The sequence below is a fragment of the Mytilus edulis genome, chromosome 1 (genome assembly GCF_963676685.1).
Source record: "Mytilus edulis chromosome 1, xbMytEdul2.2, whole genome shotgun sequence".
NCBI classification, from domain to species: Eukaryota; Metazoa; Mollusca; class Bivalvia; order Mytilida; family Mytilidae; genus Mytilus; species Mytilus edulis.
The window spans coordinates 52,290,331-52,310,725 of NC_092344.1; the positions used below are offsets into that span (position 1 = coordinate 52,290,331).

At 32.1% G+C, this 20,395-nt stretch overlaps 1 protein-coding gene across 2 annotated transcripts in view; it reads right to left on the bottom strand.

Moving 5' to 3' along the window:
* Positions 1-2,158: 2,158 nt before the first annotated feature.
* The window catches only part of LOC139513760 (laminin subunit beta-1-like), a 64,107-nt gene continuing 45,870 nt past the window's right edge, over positions 2,159-20,395 (bottom strand). For both annotated transcript variants that reach the window (XM_071302548.1, XM_071302558.1), the window contains exons 18-31: positions 19,513-19,737; positions 18,787-18,986; positions 17,695-17,791; positions 17,318-17,509; positions 16,415-16,595; positions 15,376-15,560; positions 14,842-15,077; positions 13,971-14,153; positions 12,765-12,941; positions 11,607-11,782; positions 10,857-10,998; positions 7,262-7,438; positions 5,557-5,713; positions 2,159-4,867 (exon numbers count right to left, since the gene is read on the bottom strand). In XM_071302548.1, the coding sequence (XP_071158649.1) occupies positions 4,728-4,867; positions 5,557-5,713; positions 7,262-7,438; positions 10,857-10,998; positions 11,607-11,782; positions 12,765-12,941; positions 13,971-14,153; positions 14,842-15,077; positions 15,376-15,560; positions 16,415-16,595; positions 17,318-17,509; positions 17,695-17,791; positions 18,787-18,986; positions 19,513-19,737 (2,468 nt within the window). In that variant the 3' untranslated portion in view covers positions 2,159-4,727. The remainder of the gene's footprint in view (positions 4,868-5,556; positions 5,714-7,261; positions 7,439-10,856; positions 10,999-11,606; positions 11,783-12,764; positions 12,942-13,970; positions 14,154-14,841; positions 15,078-15,375; positions 15,561-16,414; positions 16,596-17,317; positions 17,510-17,694; positions 17,792-18,786; positions 18,987-19,512; positions 19,738-20,395) is intronic.

A 20,395-nucleotide genomic window follows, 5' to 3' on the forward strand; every position in this document is an offset into this window, starting at 1 on the left:
ACTTTCCAGTTTTTCCAGTTAACATTACATACATTTAAAGTTTTTAAAACATTTATTAGTTTCATACACTATTCTGGATTTTTATCAAACTTAAACAGAAGCTTCTAACATCAAACAAGAGGCTGTCAGAGCGACAGCAAACCAGATTTATTAACATTTATTTGTATCCTGGCATTTTTCAATATCACAAGAACCATAACTGCTGAAATTGAAAGTGAAAATCTTCAATATCAAATTTGACCTCCATTTTATCATTAGTAACAACACATTAAAATTTGAAAAGCTTTGGTTGAACGGTTCATGAGCAAACACATGGACACAACTGGAAACACCATTTTTCAATCTTTCAAGAACTATAACTCCTGAATGGTAAAAGTGAAAATCGTCATTATTGAACTTGATCTCCATTTTGTTGTAACAACCTTTAAAATATTAAAAGCTTTGGTGGAACAGTTCATGAGTTAATGCAAGGACAACATTTGGTGTCATTTTTGTTACAAAAATCTGGTTAAAAATAGTATTATAAGAAAAAAAAAAATCCATATTTTTGTTGAGCCTGCGATAAACAGCAAAAGTAGGCGAGACACTGGGTTCCACGGAGCCCCTTAAATTTGTTACAAACTCTAAGCATTAGGTCAACTATGTTTGGTATCAAAGGATTGTAAGCTGTACATGTCTGCCTGGTATGGTTCATCCGACCTTGACCTCATTTTCATGGTTTATTGGTCAATGTTTAGTTCTCCTAGTTAGGTTTATATAGTGTATTGAATGATTGTAAGGTGTACATGTATTTCTTGTTTGGTTTATATGATCTTGATCTCATTGTCTTTGATCATGTTAAGTTAAATGTGATAGTTGAAGTAAAGTTTTATTTTTAGGACTATCAACATAATCGATGGTTAGTAAAGAAGGCGAGACATTTCAGTGTATACACTCTGGTCGATAAGAATAATGCCCTTCATACCTGCTTTTTCCTGGGTTATTTTCGAGTGTGGGGAAACGTTTTTTAAAGATTAGTTGAGCTAAATGACATAAATTTATAGGTTTCATAATGAGTGAGAATGAGAAATCACTTGATCATTATTTAAATTAAATAACCAGAGTTGATATCAAAAGATATCCAATTCTCACAAGTTGTTAAACATTTTTTTCTTATGGTCAACGCTCTCATTGTGCTAAATTAAACATTCTGCAAATCATTGATATTGTCTTTTGCACATTCCAGTATGATGTCGTATGTCCTTTTTAAAGACTGTTTACACTCTAAAATGAGATTATCAGGAAAAAGTGTGAATGTTTTGTATATTTGTTGACGAAAACACATGTCCATAAACAAGCTTTCTGTAACTTTAAGTACTTTTTTTTGTTTTCCGTGGTTTTAGCAGATCCAAGGAGTCAGGTCATTTCCAACTGGTTCTTGTTGTTCTGGTGTTAGCTGTCATTTCCAACTGGTTCTTGTTGATCTGGTGTTAGCTGTCATTTCCAACTGGTTCTTGTTGATCTGGTGTTAGCTGTCATTTCCAACTGGTTCTTGTTGTTCTGGTGTTAGCTGTCATTTCCAACTGGTTCTTGTTGTTCTGGTGTTAGCTGTCATTTCCAACTGGTTCTTGTTGTTTTGGTGTTAGCTGTCATTTGGGGTAGGTTAAGCACTCACAGAAAGGCTTGACCTGAATAATCTATATGCTCCTGTCTCAAATCAATAGCCTGTGATTCAGTGATTGTTATTTGTTGCTGTCATAGTTTCATCAATCAGACCTTTGGGTTTTTTATTTGAATTGTTTTGAAATGTCATGACAGGGTATTTTATGGCTGGCTATACAGTTTAGGTTTTGCTCATTTTTAAAGGCCGTAACATAACTTTTAGCTGCATATATCCATGTCATTTGAACTCTGATGCATACCGGTAGTTGTCTCATTTGCAATCATACTAAATCTTCTTATTTTATATAAGTAAATTGTTGATGAAAAAAAATATCAAATCTATATAAAAGTTTTGAACGATATTAATGTATTCAGATTTGTACTAAATATTAAGAGGCATTGATTTATAGTTCCTTCAGAAAAAGACTCTCAGAGGCAAATGGACAACAGATGCTTAGTGATAGTAACAGCTCACACAGAAACTTTGGGTAGGGCCAGATACATAAAAAAGAAATAGGAATTTGCATAGGGTTTATTATTTCTTAAAATGAAAGATTTGATTTCTACTTCAAAAACTGCTATAAAATTACATAAAACTAGCTATTTACTTGCTTCACTTAACAATTTTTTCTTGTAAATATATATCAAAGTCAATAAAACACTTACATAACAATCTTTGGTTTTATAACTACTTTTTTAAAATGGTTTACAAAAAAACAACAATGAATCTTATTAAAATTTAACAATAGCAAATTACAAAGGCACATATGGTATTCTTTTTATTCTCTCTTTAGTCTAGCTTAATTTTTTATACACTCGGTGAATTCAAAGTTTCAAAAATATTTCAAAATATTTCAAAACATTAAACTTCCAAGATCATGCGATATATTTATACTCCAAATGATCAAGCATTAACTAAAATTAGTTTTGTAGCCTTGTTATTCTGGTAGAAGGCACTGTTACTAAATTAAATAACACACATGATTGTCATGAAGCAGTACCATGTTAATCTACAAACAGAATTTAAAAGTATTCAAATCTTGTTTATACAAGTTAATATTAATAAGTCAAGGAGGGGGATATTTTGATTGAAGCTCTTTTTAAAAAACGGTTCATATAAAAATGCATGTGTAGTCTTGGTATAAAAATCAATTTAATGTGTAAGAATCTGACAGTAAAACTGCTTCTGGTTTAGATGCACCAATGGAAAAACAAATGGAACAACATGAGTTGCACTTTTTTTTGCGGATAAACCCAAATTTCAGTACTTTTCCAGTTGCAAGATCAAGAAATGGAACAAGGAAGGATTTAAAGCTATGATAAAACTGCGTTTTGATGTGATTAATGGACTGATTGTTAAAATCACACAATACATATTATTTGTGCATTGTAGTTTGAGCCTTTTTCAAATTGAGAGAATAAAATTTAATAGCAAAACAGGACAAAAATAGAAAATATATAGACTTGACACAGTTTTTTTTTTTCGCTATCTATTTTTTATGTCAGTTCTAAAAATAATTTGTTATAAAATCTGCCTAAAATAATCATCTGCACTTGAGAGGGTCATCACCATAGTAACAACTCAACGAGATAACAATCATAATTGACAACTTTCAATTTAGTCTGGAAATTTGTATTTCCCACCAAAAGTGAACATAAAATATTGTTATTAAGATTTGAAGTTTAAGTTATCTGGATTTCTTAGTTTTGACTTGTTGATTATAATATAAAATGATTATAAATTACATTATTTGTAGTATAAATATCAAAAATATTGTACGCTTAAATAAAATTGCTACCTTTAAAAATAAACTAAAAAAGCAATAGTATTCAAATAAGATAATAAATTTTACAACCTTTGTTAAAAAAATTTAATGAAACTCTTCTATATTATACTGTTAGGATTGATTGATATGAATTATAAATTTTTGACTGAAATACACATGAAGACAGAAACTTTTACAACAAAAATCTAAAATTCCAACGGACATAATAAAAACAACACAGAACTATTACAAATCCACATAAATGTAAATACATATGAATTTAATAAAAGCATCTCTACATAAAAATATTTACATGTATATATATACCTAAATGGTCATTAATAAAGAAATACAATAAAATCACAACTAGAGGTCTCAAGGAACCTTAAACATTCATACAGCATATGTGTTACATGCAGGCTTTTATGCTAATTCAATAATGAGGACTACAAAAGAATAAAAAACATCCAACATTTGATACTAATAGGTTGTGTAACAACAAAATGTGTAGTTGGAAATTATGTTTTCTTTGACTGTGGCCAAGTTTGGTTCAGTAACAGATTAAGAAATTTGTTTACCAAAGAAATATCATTAAAACATCAAACCTGCAATTTTTTTCTTGTTGTCATAGTTTATGGATAAATGGATAAATAATGGATGATGGATGCCAAGTAATAGATCAATAATTGACAATGGCACTGTAAATGGAATTCAAAATAAAACAGAAAGGGCATAAAATTTGTGACCAAAATTAAAACAAAAGTTTTGATTCTGGTAGTTGTCCCAATAGGGCATCTCTTAAATTATATAAATTATTGATGAGGCAACACACAAGACTAAAAATACTTTCATTAAAAGTAAACAAAAGCAGTATTTCTATTCTTTGCACTATGACCGGGAATACAGTTTTAATTTTGATGGGGTTTTGTAGACGTAAAGCGAATATTATCACAAAAATATCAAGAGTCTAAAACTCTGAAAAATGAAAACAAAAACAATAATGTCAGCACCATATTATAAATATTGTTCAATTATTTTACTGTAATATAATCATGTAACACAGTTTGAGAAAATATTGGCACATTTGTATAATAATGAGTATATGAATCTAATATACACGAGATTAATAACCATGAAATACAACCTGGATAGATAATCTAATTCACATGTATATCTAACCTACATTTGTATATAATATCAGGAAAGCTTTAAATACAATCGTACATGCAATAAGTTATCATAATTGTAAATCAAATATGCAGATCTGTCAATTGGTTACAGCCCTTTTAAAACTTTTTTACCACTAAATATGTATGGCAACTATGTTTTACATTTATAATACTCCCTGGATTTCTTTGTTATAACTTGCAGATAAATTGTCATATTTCTGTTTAATTCATCTATGTCATCTGCTAATTGATTTAAAGTCATTTCATTTTTGTTGAAATCTTCTTGCATTTCTGAAAATAAATACACAAAAAAATATACATTTTGAAACATATTCCCAAACATACAATAATAGCTTGTGCAATCACAGTACATTTATGCTTAGGTAAACAATGAAAATATCACTCAAATATATTTGGTGCATCTGATATGCTTTCAAAGGATTTACCTTTATCCTGATTTTCAAATCCACAGATGTATAAATACGGAATACTTACGACTTAACGACTATATCAACAAATAGGACCTAAAGATAATACTAAAATCCATCAAAGGTCAACTTTGCCTGAGAGATTTAAGAAAGGTAATTATTAAGTGTTATTTAGTGTTGATGAGATGGATAGACAGTGGTATATCATAATATAGGTTATCAAAATTGCTTACATGATTCAATACAACATAATCAAACTGCAGACCAAATATAAAATCATTCCTTTCAAAGAAGTCAAAAAAACTTTGACAGAAATTGTTTTCTACCCAAGGTCTTTTAGATGACAAGACAGAGAGTGTTGAGAAGTTACTATAACTGCTTTTGTCGGTGCGACCCGAAAATAATATAAATGATGATATATGACGAACTACTATCATGTGAAATCAAAAGGGGCTATTTGAAACTTCTTTAAAATATCTTTATCTTTCTAGAATTCAATTTGCTTAAAAAGTGGCATTACTTTTGTTCTCATGCATGACACAATTTACATACTTCTGAGTTTGTCTAATTTATTAGTTGTATCTCCTGCTAATCTGTCAGCTCTATCCTTTAGATCTTGTGCCTTAGCTCTGGCTGCCTTGGTAAGGTTATAACGAGAATCTAGCTGTGATGCAGTGGGACTGTAGTCCATTTCAAGTTCAGTAGCTCTCTGTAAACATAAACATCAAATAAACAAAAATCTTGAATTTAATGTTTAAATCTGTTACTTGGATTTAGGGGATCACATATCCTATGCATGGATCATTGTTCAAGTTTTCACACGAATAACAAACTAAAAGAATAAGAATAAGCATGCCATTTTGTAGTTAACAAACAGTTGTCGATGTTAAAACACAAATATTTACACATATTTCATATTTTGAAATGCTATGGTCTGTTTCAAAAATGTACTTTTAGACGAAAATGGTTTCATTTAAAACTGTTGTTCAAAATTCACCGCAGTAGTTACATATTGGATAGGTTTTGGTATCAATTTAATCAGTACTTGATGATATATAAAGAATCATTGGAGAAAGTGGGCATTATTATCTTAATGCCCTTTTTAGCAGTTCCGCATTTACTCCAAAAAACAGATTTTTCTTCTCCACATTTTTCGACTGGGGTCACCTCCGATAAAAAATTGCAAAATTCAGAGAGTAATGCCAGAACGTTTTGAATATGATTTATTTGTGGCATATATATTTGTGCATCTAATGCACTATGAATTGCACGATACAAGAAAGTATTAAATACTGTATCGGTTACAATACACCATTAGATTGTATGGGCGCAGCCATTTTATGAGCATAACATGGTATTCAGAATTAAGAGTATGGCTAATCCTGATTGGTCGATATGTGCGCCCGTTATTTTTTATTTTTAGAGACTTTGTGCACTCTGCTTTATACAAAAGGCAAAATAAAAATTATTTCGTAGCCCTAAAGGCACTGAGATGACTTTTCAACGCTAGGACAAGACACAAATTTTTAAGGGCAAAATTGATAGGCATGGGAGATAAGTACAAAATAAGCTAAGAAAAGCAACGCGAACCTATATTTTTTGGTCATGTTGAGTTATTTGTAAATTTTACTTTGCTGAACATAATTGCTGTTTACAGTTTATCTCTATCTATAATAATATTCAAGATAATAACCAAAAACAGTAAAATTTCCTTAAAATTACCAATTTAGGGGCAGCAACCCAACAACAGGTTGTCCGATTCATCTGAAAATTTCAGGGCAGATAGATCTCGACTTGATAAACAATTTAACCCCCATGTCAGATTTGCTCTAAATGCTTTTGTTTTTGAGTTATAAGCCAAAAACTACATTTTACCCCTATGTTCTATTTTTAGCCATGGTGGCCATCTTGGTTGGTTGGCAGGGTCATCGGACACATTTTTAAAACTAGATACCCCAATGATGATTGTGGCCAAGTTTGGTTCAATTTGGTCCAGTAGTTTCAGAGGAGAAGATTTTTGTAAAAGTTAACAACGACGACGGACGACCGACGCAAAGTGATGGGAAAAGCTCACTTGGCCCTTAGGGCCAGGTGAGCTAAAAAGAGGATGTCTAGGATAAGTATACCAGACTTTTATTTTTATTTTTTTATCTAAAACCGAAAAGCACAGAATTTTATTATCTGTGAAAGAGAATGATTTAAAGAGATTTCTATACTTGTTATACATTTCTGTTAGGAATACAAATTGATTACAAACCGTTTCAGCTATCATAGCAGTCTCACTAGCTCGTTGTGCAGCGTCTTCAGCTTGTTTTACTTTAATGTCATTTTCAATGTATTTTTTTCGTAAAGCTTCCAGTCTTATCTTCAACAGTTCTATTGCTTTCAGTGACATGTCTGATTTTTCACTCGCAGCAGATGTCTCTGATTCAATCTAATAAATGAAAAAGAATTATCTTTACTCATACAAATCGGCATTTCTATAATATAAATAATATTACTAAATTTCTTTCTAATTGAACAAGACAAACTAGTGCATTCCTGGCAAAAACATTTCCTGAAAAATATGGTTACATAGTTGTTTTAAAAATTTGTAAAACTTCTGTGTTATGCCTGCCATTGCTGCCGGCAGTGTAAAAGTGTAATGTTGACTGTAACAAGAGGCTCTCTAGAGCCTGAAGCACTCACTTTCATTTTTTGGCATTTATCTTTCGTTTAAGAGTTTAAGTGTCCAATTTCATTGTAGTTTTTTTTTTTAGTTTAATGTATATTAATAAGTGTTTGAAAATGCAGTTTTGAAGGCCCCTTTACAGGTTTTGTAGGACTATGACAGCCATCTTGCACTTTAAACCCCCATTGGCATTTTGAAATGTTGGCAGGTATTGTATGCATATCGTTAATCAATTCGTGATTCCAAAAAACAGCAAAAATCATATCATTCAACTTAAGTTTGGTTGGAATTGGTTCAGCAGTTTCAAAGGAGAAGATTTTTTAAAGTTTGAAAATATGATAAACAAATTATATAAAATTTTCTTTAAAGGGCAATAACTCCGTCAGGGGTAAATTGACAGTTTTGATTATATAAAACTTATTTGTAGATCTTACTTTGCTGAAAATTTTTGTTGTTAACAGTTTATCTTTATCATTAATAATATTCAAGATGGTAACCAAAAACAGCAAAATTTCCTTTAAACTACCAATTAAGTGACAGGAACCCAACAATGGGTTATTAGATTCATCTGAAAATTTCAGGGCTGATAGAACGTTACCTTATGAACACTTTTACCTCATGTAAGATTTGCTCCAACTGTTTTGGGTTTTGAAATATAAGCCAAAAACTGCATTTTACCCCTATGTTCTATTTTTAGCCATGGCAGCCATGTTTATTGACGAAACAGAAAATAAAACACAAACTTTATTCCGGATACTCTAAGGATCAATCAGCTTAAGTTTGGTTTAAATTGGTTCAGTAGTTTCAGAGGAGAAGATGTTTGAAATAGTTTACACCAGAAGGATGATGATGGCGACAGACAAGGAATGACGACGGACGCCAAGTGATGGCTAAAAAGGACTCCATTTATCAGAAAAATACAAATTTTGTTTTTTAAATGAGTTTTTTTTTCAGATGCTATTTCTTGATCTTGAAGGCTAGCTTCTGTCTAAGTTTCATAACAATCTATGAAGGTTTAAAAATCTTGCTCATGTCAAATAGTTCAAAACCCTTAATGGATCGATCATATGATTTTTCCATAACAGTTTGTAGATATTTTCTTTGTTTTTTCGATACACATACAAATAATACTGGATAATCAGCACAATTTTAACAATAGGAGATGGGACAAGAATGACTCCAGGCCATGTTAATATTGTAGAGTTTTATTCATATACAGTGAAACCTGTCCAAACCGAACACCCACAGGACTTCACGTTATTCACTGATCAATTCAGATTTCCAGTCACTGTCAAATGATGGTTCCGTAGTTGAATCGAGATCGGCATTGTACACATGAGTTCTCAGACTAAACTGGCCACCCGCTGATTGATACTTCGCCACACAATTAGAGTAAAACAATGGCAGGGGTCCAGTTTACTCACGGACTTTATCGTTGCTAAATAGCTAATGGAAGTTTTCAGGAGCATCTGAATCAAATATATAGGGCCTCTAAAGGGAATACGGCAATGGAAAGCCATTGACTTTGTTGTGTTGCACAACTTCTTAATCCAGTGAAAAACTATTATTTAATTAAAGAACCTTAGTGAGCACGCTCACATACCCCACGTCCCCACATTGTCATTGGAGAAATTAAATAAGTATAAGAAAAAAAAATTGTATAAGAAAAAATATTGAATAATAATTTCCTGTCAATATACATAGTATGTCCTTATTATCTACAAAATTTCATGAAATTCTGTTGTGTGTTTTCAGAGGAGTTGAGATGACAAACTGTTGCAGAAGTACATTGAAGCAAATAAGTTCAAAGGGGCATAACTCCTAGAAAAAAATTGAACCGTAATTTCCTGTTGATATGCACATCTACATAGTATGTCCTTATTATCTACAAAGTTTCATGAAATTCTGTTGTGTGGTTTGAGAGGAGTTGCGATGACAAACTGTTGCAGTAGTACATTAAAGTAAATAAGTTCAAAGGGGCGTAACTCCTAGAAAAAAAATTGAATCGCAATTTCCCGTCGATATGCACAACTACATAGTATGTCCTTATTATCTGAAAAGGTTTCGTGAAATTCTGTTGTGTGGTTTGAGAGGAGTTGTGATGACAAACTGTTGCAGTAATACATTAAAGTAAATAAGTTCAAAGGGGCGTAACTCCTAGAAAAAAAATTGAATCGCAATTTCCCGTCGATATGCACAACTACATAGTATGTCCTTATTATCTGAAAAGGTTTCGTGAAATTCTGTTGTGTGGTTTGAGAGGAGTTGCGATGACAAACTGTTGCAGTAGTACATTAAAGTAAATAAGTTCAAAGGGGCGTAACTCCTAGAAAAAAAAATTGATACGCAATTTCCCGTCGATATGCACAACTACATAGTATGTCGTTATTATCTGAAAAGGTTTCGTGAAATTCTGTTGTGTGGTTTGAGAGGAGTTGTGATGACAAGAAACAGGACTGACGGACTGACGGACGGGTCAAAAACATTATACCCTCCGCAACTTCGTTGCGTGGGGTATAATAAAAACAGTTTAGCTACAGAATTGCAGTTACGATTTTGTGACCGTAATTATTTGAGTAAAGTGCATTTAGTTGATCTAAGGGAAAGTACCTATCTTGTCATTTTCAGCGATGGAGCAGCTGACCTGTTTAAGGTTTCTTTACAAAAAAAATCACTTTATACATGGACACAAACATGCATATTAATTTGTAATAACAACTCACCAGTTAATTTAACCTCAAATACCCTCGGGGATACTCTGTCATCCTGTGTTTGTTTTATTAAATCATGCAAATAATTAAAAATACTTTTTTGTTTTGATTGCTATCAATCGATTTTGACAGGTAATTTTTAAATACATATTTACTAACAAGCCTTCAAAAAGCTTTCGGAATTCAGTGTTGACAGGGTTTGTTTTTTTCAGGTTAGATTAACGTTAATTGACAGGGAAATTTTGTGGGACTTTGTTCGGTTTAAACTGAAATTTGGTTTTATCAGGTTCCGTTTACCCAGGTTTCACTGTACACAGATATTGCAGTAAATTATGCAGTTCTTGTCTGTTCTCAACAATTAAAACAAATAAAATGAGGTCGACCATAATCTATGTGCACAACTTTGTAAAGTGACTACATTTCTATTGTCCAGAGAAGTATTTCCTTTTGAACCTGTTTTCTCTATTTACCTGTGTGAGGTCTGCTTCAGCATTGGTTATGTCTGTGTCAGCCTTATTAATAGCAATTGTAGCTAACTCCTGGGCAGATGTAGCTCCCTTCAAGTTGTCCAGAACATCCTGGGCTTTTCCTAGGATAGTATTTGCATCACCCCTACAATAATCAAGTTTTTTTCAAATACAAACAAGCAATGATTTGTTAAGAAAGTACCAAAAGATTATCTCTTTCTTTATTATATAAAAATAAGGAGATGTGGTATGATTGCCAATGAGACCATAGTTCAAATGAAGTGGATGTACCAAGTTTATTGATGGCCTATACAGGAAACTAACTTATTTTCGCTGATCACTAATTTCGCTTTTAACCCCTTCTAGTCCACCTTGCTGCTATTCAATTTCGCTATTTTCTAATTTACTTAATGTAATATAAGAAGCAAAGATCCTAGTTTTACATATACTTGACAATTTATATTTGCATAATTTTTCTACTTGCAAAAATAAATAGCCTGTGAAAATAAGTTGGTTTACAGTAATTCTTTTTTTTAAAACAAATATGGCATTAAATTTGGTATAAAATAAAGACAAGTATTTCCTATTAGAACATAATCAACTCATTAAGAAAGATAGAATTTCTTTTTAACAATTAACAAACTAAATATCAACCTGGTGTCTTTGATTATTCTAATTACAATTGAATTAATCAATGAAGCCAATGGTGGTTGACATAACCCTCAACAGTAATGGTCTTAATCAAGTTTTTACTTTGCATTTTCTGCCCTCTCCTTCAGCTTCTGTGCTTTATCTAAATCATCTTTTGTAGCATTGAGAATGGAATCAATATTCTGTAAACCCCAAATGGTTTCATTTATTTTCTGTGCCAACTCAATGATTTGGTCTGGAGTCAGTGATATACTCATACCAAGTACCTCTTCAGTTATCTACAAACAAGTTTTAAATGTTAATGACTTAGCAACAATATTGAAATGTATATTAGAGTCAATTGCATTGAGTGTGTAAGCAAAAGTAATATCTTTGGTTAGCTTGCTTGCTAGCTGAACTGTGAAGTCATTATTAGGTCAGGTAACAACAATGTTCACTAGCTGTAATATCAAGACTTTGTGATGATCTGTGCCTATTTAACAAGACCTCCCTTGATGTCACCATAATTTTTCAGGGTCTAAGTAGATATGATAGGATGTTTGTATATATAAATATATAAGTTATGTTTTTATTTAGTAATATGAAAGAATTGCAGCCCTTTTACATTTAAAGTCTTGTGAAGACAACAATATTCCCTACCGCTTTCAAGATCAACATATATACTTATTGTATTTCGCTTTTATCTTGATTAGACCATATTTTTAAGTTCTATCAAGCTTTTTCAACGGTTTACTTAAAGTGATTGAAAAGAATAACTGTAATGCTCATGGTGTCAATTAACCCTGTCTAGGAAATATTCAAACCATAGCCATGAAACATGTGAAGTACAAATGCATCTTGCCAATCTAGAATTAATTTCAACCCCTTTTTGGTACAATCTGTAAACCTTTTTTGAGATGTAAGTAACTCGTTATTTAAGTCAGTAAATTTAACAAGATTTCAACAACAAAGAATTAAACCATCATCATTCTGACAATCAAATTATTAATAGTAACAATTAAAAGTAATAGTGTAAAAAAATGGTAAAATTTTGATAAAATGAAATAAGAAAGTTCTCTGGAATAAGTTTCTACTCTGGGGAAGCCATATATAGAGACGGCTGTCTACCAAAAGTTGAAATAGATGAATGCTTTAAATGCAAGAATATCTGTTTCATTTTGTACCTATTCATATTTACCTTTATATCAAATAAGTTTAAATTCATTCCCAGTCTGAAATAAATCTGAAAAAAAAAACATAAAATAAAACTATGATAATTACCTCTTTAACATCATCTGGTGTTGCTCTACCTAATCCCAAGAAGTCTTGTACATCAGAAAGCACATTCTGCAACATGAGTTTAGCTTTTTCAGTTTGATTTTTAGCTTTCATTGCTTCATTGTAAGCCATCTGTGCTTGATCTTTAGCTTCTTCTGCTTCTTGTTGTGCTTGCTGTATCTGAAATATGAATACACTATGTAAATATGAAACAATTTAATAGAATTATGCTGCTTGAGTAAACACATTAATAAGATAATGTGTGCATGTTATCTTATGCAAATAATTAAACAGGGGGTTATACTTAAATCATACTTAAATCATTCTTTAAGAAACATCAGATTGTGATACTGTCATTCTGTTTCTGTTACATAATGAATAAGTCATAATGAACAAATTCAAGCATTCTTTCCAATACAGATCTGCTGTTATTAGGATTGTCTCCCTTTGCCATTCACCTGTTTAGCCTGACAGGAAAATTCAAAAATGCAAGATATTGGTAGAGTTTTAAAAATGAATAAGATAGAGGTTCCAAGGAGCCAAAATGTAAGAAGTATTTAACATGAAATTCAAAAGAGAAAGCCCTGGCAATAATGATGGCAAATGACACTTGAGAGTCTTTGATCCTCAAAGACCAATACAGCAGAACTTGAGTCTATACCAAGGTCAATACAGTAATGGCCAGTTTATTACACTGTATGATATAGATGCAATATAATTATGTAAGAGAGAAAATATGTTCAAGGAGAATTTTATGTTGTTTATGTTGTAAAATGTGACAAAATAACAGAATTTTGATGTCCTCTGCATAGGACATATTTCAGGAAAATAACTAAAATAAAACTTTCTGGGTCCTCCAAACTTTGTAGGCTTGAAAGCGCTTAAAGAACAATTGTTCATATAACTAATACTTCAGAAAGGTGAATAACTTTTTTTTTTTATTGGATCTGATTTTCGAAATTGTCCTAGACATTTATTCAAGAAATAACTATTTGACTTTTTGGTTGATGACACCTAAGTATACAGATTATTTATTGGTTGATGTCAGCTTCAGTTCCAATAATTATAATCAGTATGACTGACACTTTAGTTGTTTTCAAAGCTGAGCTAAATTTTCCTTCCATGAAAATATTGCTAACCATATTAGTTTTCATATATAATAGGGCCAGTGAGGATCGAGGCAAAATCATTGATCTTATTTCTTTATACCTCTGTAAGCATTGTATTGGCATCTACTTCTTTAATGTCTAATAACAGTTTAGCTTGGTTGGCCCGATCTATGGCATTGTCAGCTTTGGTAAGAGCCCCTCCATCACAACTGATTCCTCCACACTTGCCACATCCGCCCCCTCCACAGACACTATCACAAGGGTCCCCTCTTCCATCACAAACCTGAAATGTGCAAGTCAAACTTTATTTAGAAGTAGTTAGAAAGACATAGATGCTTTGCTTTCAAGATTTATACATTAAAATGTTAGCACCTGGACAACAATGTGAAATTTTCCATAGTTTACAAATTTAAAAAAAAATATATATCAATAATCAACAAAGTATAAAATAAAACAAGAATGTGTCCCCAGTACATGGATGCCCCATTTGCACTATCATTTTCTATGTTCAGTGGACCGTGAAATTGGGGTCAAAACTCTTATTTGGCATTAAAATTAGAAAGATCATATCATAAGGAACATGTTTACTAAGTTTTAAGTTGATTGGACTTCAACTTCATCAAAAACTACCTTGACCAAAAACTTTAACCTGAAGTGGGACAAACAGACGTACAGACTAGAAAACATAATGCCCCTCTACTATCATAGGTGGGGCATAAAAATCAAAGGTTTCATTATTATCAAATATTTATTATGCTAAAATATCACTGATACATAAAGGTCTTAAACGTTGATCTAAATTTGAAACATTGAGAAAAGGGCCTTTTTTTTTTTAACTGAAACAGCATTGTTTTATTCTACACATTCAACATTCAATTCTGAAAATTAATGATTTCTAATTTGTCCCCCAAAATTGTACATTTTCCTTTGCTTATGTTTCAAACAATGTTGCTCTGTAAAATAAACTTTACCATTTCATTTAGATCAGCTATTCTACTACCAAGACTTGAAACTTTGTCATCTATTTCATTCAATTCAGCTTCATTTTCCTGTATTTTCTGATTAAATGCATTACGTTTTTCTTCCAGCATTTTTTCCACTTCAGCTCTTGTTTTCATCGACTCATTCAACATTCCCTGGGTTCCATCAACTTTGGACTGTGCCATTCTAGACTTTTGCTGTGCCTCTTTTGTTATGTTGAAGGCACCTAATGTAAAAAAAAGAAGTTAAATTAATAATGGAAACTAATTTCAGACAGAGAAGGGTATAACTTGAAATCAAAATGTGAGAAGTTGATGGACGACAGGCACTGAGTAATAGCAATAGCTCACACAGCCTTTTTTGAGTTGCAAAACTGAAAATTTCCAAGTTCCCCATTATTCTTTACTGTCATATCATGAATTTCTATTGATTTCAGTATGTTTAATTCTGTTGCTTGATAGATTTTTAGAAGATTTATTATGGAGGTGTGTTTATTAATTGGTCACTGATCTATTGAAAATTACCTTCTACATCTCTGGCCTGAATGTCTGTTGCATTTCTTCTCAAATCATCAGCCTTTTTCTTTAATTCCTCCACTCTTTGTTTGAGTGATAAAATATCATTATTTCCTTTTCTTATATCATCCATTCTTGCATTGAACTGACTTTCCGTGTTATTCAATCTTCTAAACTCATCTGATAAAAGCTGCCTATGTAAATAAGATAAAAGAACAAAAACTTTTTAAAAGAAAGCATACAAGTTTATGATTATATTTTTGACTGATTGAACATTGTGATTTAGCTTTTCTCTCAAAACTATGAATTCATTTCCTATTCAGACACACTATATTTGCCTTTGTACACCAAGGGTAATATGGTTCTCCCTGTACCTATTGAGAGTATTGTGCCTTTGTACACCAAGGGTAATATGGTTCTCCCTGTACCTATTGAGAGTATTGTGCCTTTGTACACCAAGGGTAATATGGTTCTCCCTGTACCTATTGAGAGTATTGTGTCTGTTTGGCTCAAGGGTAATATGGTTCTCCCTGTACCTATTTAGAGTATTGTGTCTGTTTGGCTATGTATAAATACCTTGTCATGTCAGGATGGAATGATGGCTGTTTAATGTCCACTGACAAATTGAATGCATATTCAGGATTAGAACATGATAATGTATTATAAGTATAAATCCTGATTGTACAACATGCAGATCTGTTTTTTTCTCATGTGGTATTTCATGTAGACTCTACCCTAACACATTATTTTGACTCTGAGCTGATAAGTTTTGTGCTTACTACTAAATACCACCAGTAAGCAGAGAAACAGCAAATACTGATTCTCAAAGCATGCAACTATTAATTATCTTGCGATTGAATCATTCTTTTTGATACTATACATCTATGCATTCATATTTTGAGTACTAAAATTCATATATCAAATGTTTTAAAATTAATTAGTACTTCAGATTTTCAACTTAAGTACTTTGTGAAGTTAATAATAAAGGGCGAAAAAGTTCTATTGTGTATATGTCTATCATGCCAAACTTTCTGAAATAAAAGCTTACCTGAGAGATTTGAGCATACTATCTAAATCTCTGATATCTTCTGAAGAAATGTTGGCATTTCTGACAATCTGTCTTATTTCATCCAAATTTTCCTCCATTTGCTGAAATTCTTTATTAAAGGCACTTTCTACACCTGTTGCTTTAATGTCTACTGCTCGTTTGATCAAGTCTGTTGTTTGGGCTGAAAAATGTTTGATACATGTACATGATTCTAAACTATTCAAGATTTGAGTTTTCCATAGATACCATGTTTCACTCTCTTTTTAACTTTTCAGTAACTTAATTTTGAGCATCTTTTTTTCAGGTACTTCAAATTCAGAAATCATTGTGTGCATTAATTTTTGCAATTTTGTCCTTCTAGACTAAAACGCCATTTTAATTTGTGCGATATTGAGAAAAACCATAAAATCAATTTGTATCTGTTAGAGTAGTTACAGATCGTGTAGCAGATTAATACACAACTGAAAAGTCCATGTTTTGCTTTGAACATAACAAACAATTGATGAAATCAAAATATATGATAGATTTGAGGTAGTTCATAACACTTCAAAGAACAAAAATCTAACTTGTGTAAGAAGTGTTGCTGGAGTATGCAAGGAAAATCCATCTGACAGTAAAAACTGGTACAAGTGTAATCAGAGTGATAAATAATCTCTTTCAGCACGTATGAAAATTGATGGTATTTTTTTTCTTTTCTGATTACAGTATTCTTATTTTAGATAAACCATCCAAATTTATAGTTGGCAAAGAATTCTGAGGGACATAATTATGAAGATATGTATAAATATTTCATACTTGAGAATATTTCATTTGATAATCATACTTTAAGGTGATATAAGAAAAAGGTTATCACTTAGCTCTCTTGTGTGTATGTACAACTATTTAACCATTCTAGAAAGTTACCTGACAAGTCTCTGATCACTCTGTCCCAGTTGTTGAAACAATCTCCACAAGGCTTACAGTTGGGGAGTACTCCTGTGGTGCCTCTATCACAGCGATCACATTTGTAACCACTGATTCCTGTCAGACATACACATTGCCCTGACCTCCTGTCACACTGAGTCTGAGCAGAGCCTTGGTAGTTACAGTCACATGCTAAAAATAAAAAAATAAAGGGAATTAAAATATTCAATTGAGAAAGAATTTAAATAAAAAAATACCTTACAAAATCGAAACCTAACATTCTATATTTAAACTTTCATTACTCGCTACTCAATTTCAAAGATAAAAAGCCTCACAACCTGGAGTTATTAATAGGAATAATAAAAACATCAGCTTACGATAACACTGCACAGTAGGATCTCCCCAGTAATTATCTTCACAAGAGGCACAGTCTCTTCCTCCTCTTCCCTGTACACAATCACATTGACCATCAAACTACATAGAAAAATAAGCAATTACTTAATCAACATCTCAAGATCACAAGAGGCACAATCTCTTCCTCCTCTTCCCTGTACACAATCACATTGACCATCAAATTGCAAAGAAAAGTAAGCAATTAATTAATCAACATCTCAAGATCACAAGAGGCACAATCTCTTCCTCCTCTTCCCTGTACACAATCACATTGACCATCAACTACAAAGAAAAATAAGCAATTAATTAATCAACATCTCAAGATCACAAGAGGTACACTCTCTTCCTCCTCTTCCCTGTACACAATCACATTGACCATCAACTACAAAGAAAAATAAGCAATTAATTAATCAACATCTCAAGATCACAAGAGGTACACTCTCTTCCTCCTCTTCCCTGTACACAATCACATTGACCATCAACTACAAAGAAAAATAAGCAATTAATTAATCAACATCTCAAGATCACAAGAGGTACACTCTCTTCCTCCTCTTCCCTGTACACAATCACATTGACCATCAACTACAAAGAAAAATAAGCAATTAATTAATCAACATCTCAAGATCACAAGAGGTACACTCTCTTCCTCCTCTTCCCTGTACACAATCACATTGACCATCAACTACAAAGAAAAATAAGCAATTAATTAATCAACATCTCAAGATCACAAGAGGTACACTCTCTTCCTCCTCTTCCCTGTACACAATCACATTGACCATTAAACTACAAAGAAAAGTAAGCAATTAATTAATCAACATCTCAAAATCACAAAAGGCATAATCTTTTCCTCCTCTTCTCTGTACACAATCACATTGACCATCCAACTAAAATGAAAATATAGCAATTAATCAATCAGCATTTCACAAGTTAAATAGGTATCCGAGTCAGACATTGGTCCACTTTATTTTTTATAAAAAAGGATTAAAACATTTAATAAATATATACTGTAGACTTTCAAAGGAATGTGACCCTCTTTAGAATAAAAGCTTAGATAAATCATTTTGAAATTATTTTACCTGATTGCATTCTACTCTAGTAGATCCAGGCATATCACAGCCACATGAAGAGCAACCCATTTGACTTGTTATATTCCAGAAACCAGCAGCACAGGAATCACATTGTTGTCCAATGACATTTGGAAGACAGGGACATTGTCCTGTGACTCTATCACAGTCTCCACCAGTTGGGTCGGTTCCATAGGGATCACAAATACATTCTGAAAATCAAAATACAAATACTGATAAAGAAATGCATCTATCTTGAAGAGAAATAAAAACACCACGATCTGATGGACCGGACCCTCTTATATCCCTATTTGCAGTGGCTAAGAAAAGAAATGATAAAAATTTCTTATATGAGAATCAATGTGGAAAGCGTGGTAACTATGCAAATAGGAAGAAAAGGGTCATATAGTATAACCTAACAATTTCAATATTGGTACTAATATATCAAGAACCTTTAATTTGTAGTAGCTCAGAAAAATGTGACAGAATTGTGTTATTGACTCACTTTTTAATATTTTGTGGTATTAAATGAGTATATATATACAAATATATATACAGGCTTAAATGCCATTTTAACTCCTTTAATGGCTGTTTTGGTGTAAAAAAAAATCATAGGAAGATATTATTGGTGCCTTAAAAATAATACTTCAGTTTAAATAAATAATGTAACAAGGGTAAAATCATCAAAAGTAACCAAATCATTTCAACCTTATTCTTAACATAATGATATATGCTTACGTTTACAATTCTGGGTTGTTGCATCACCATAGTAACCAGGACTACACTGTTCACAGTTGAATCCTTCAGTATTAAACAAGCACTTGAGACATTCCCCTGATGAGGTATCACAACTTCCACCGATGTTTGGATCTATATTATTATTACAGATACATGGTTCACATGTACCATTCACATCCTTTGGATTTCCAAAGTAGTTGTCTGTACATGTATCACAGTTTGGTCCTAAAAATAACAGGAAATCATTGTAATCATTTAATCAATCACCACTACAGCACTGCTTTAATATTTTCTACACTTATTTGGATAAGTTGCAAAGTACTCTAAATATACTGTTATGAGTGAGGATTTTTGTCAGTTACATGTCAATGGCCTAGTCTGTGCTATTAATCTGTTAATACCCCAGTTTTGTCTTCAGATCTGTACTTAGTGTTTTTTGTTGGGATGTACAAGTAACCAGGCTCATCCACTCTGTGTTTCTGTTAAATGTATTTCTATTTATATCCATCTGATGAGTTGAGCCCTTTTCAAAAGGCTAAAATGTTTAAAACCACCACATTCTGTATGAACGTGCCTGCCCCAAGTCAGGAGCCTGTAATTCAGTGGTTGTGGGGGAGTGTGTTAGATTTGTTTTTCATTCATTTTTTGGTACATGAATTAGGCTGTTAGTTTTCTCATATGAATTGGTTTACATTTCTCATTTTGGGCCTTTTATAGCTGACTTTGCGGTATGGGCTATGCTCATTGTTGAAGGGGGTAAGGTTAATTATAGCTGTTAATTTCTGTGTCATTTGGTCTCTTGTGAAGAGTTGTCTCATTGCCAATCACACCAAATCTTCTTTTTATACTGACAGCCTTTTTTTACTGTAAAAGTTTTGAGAAA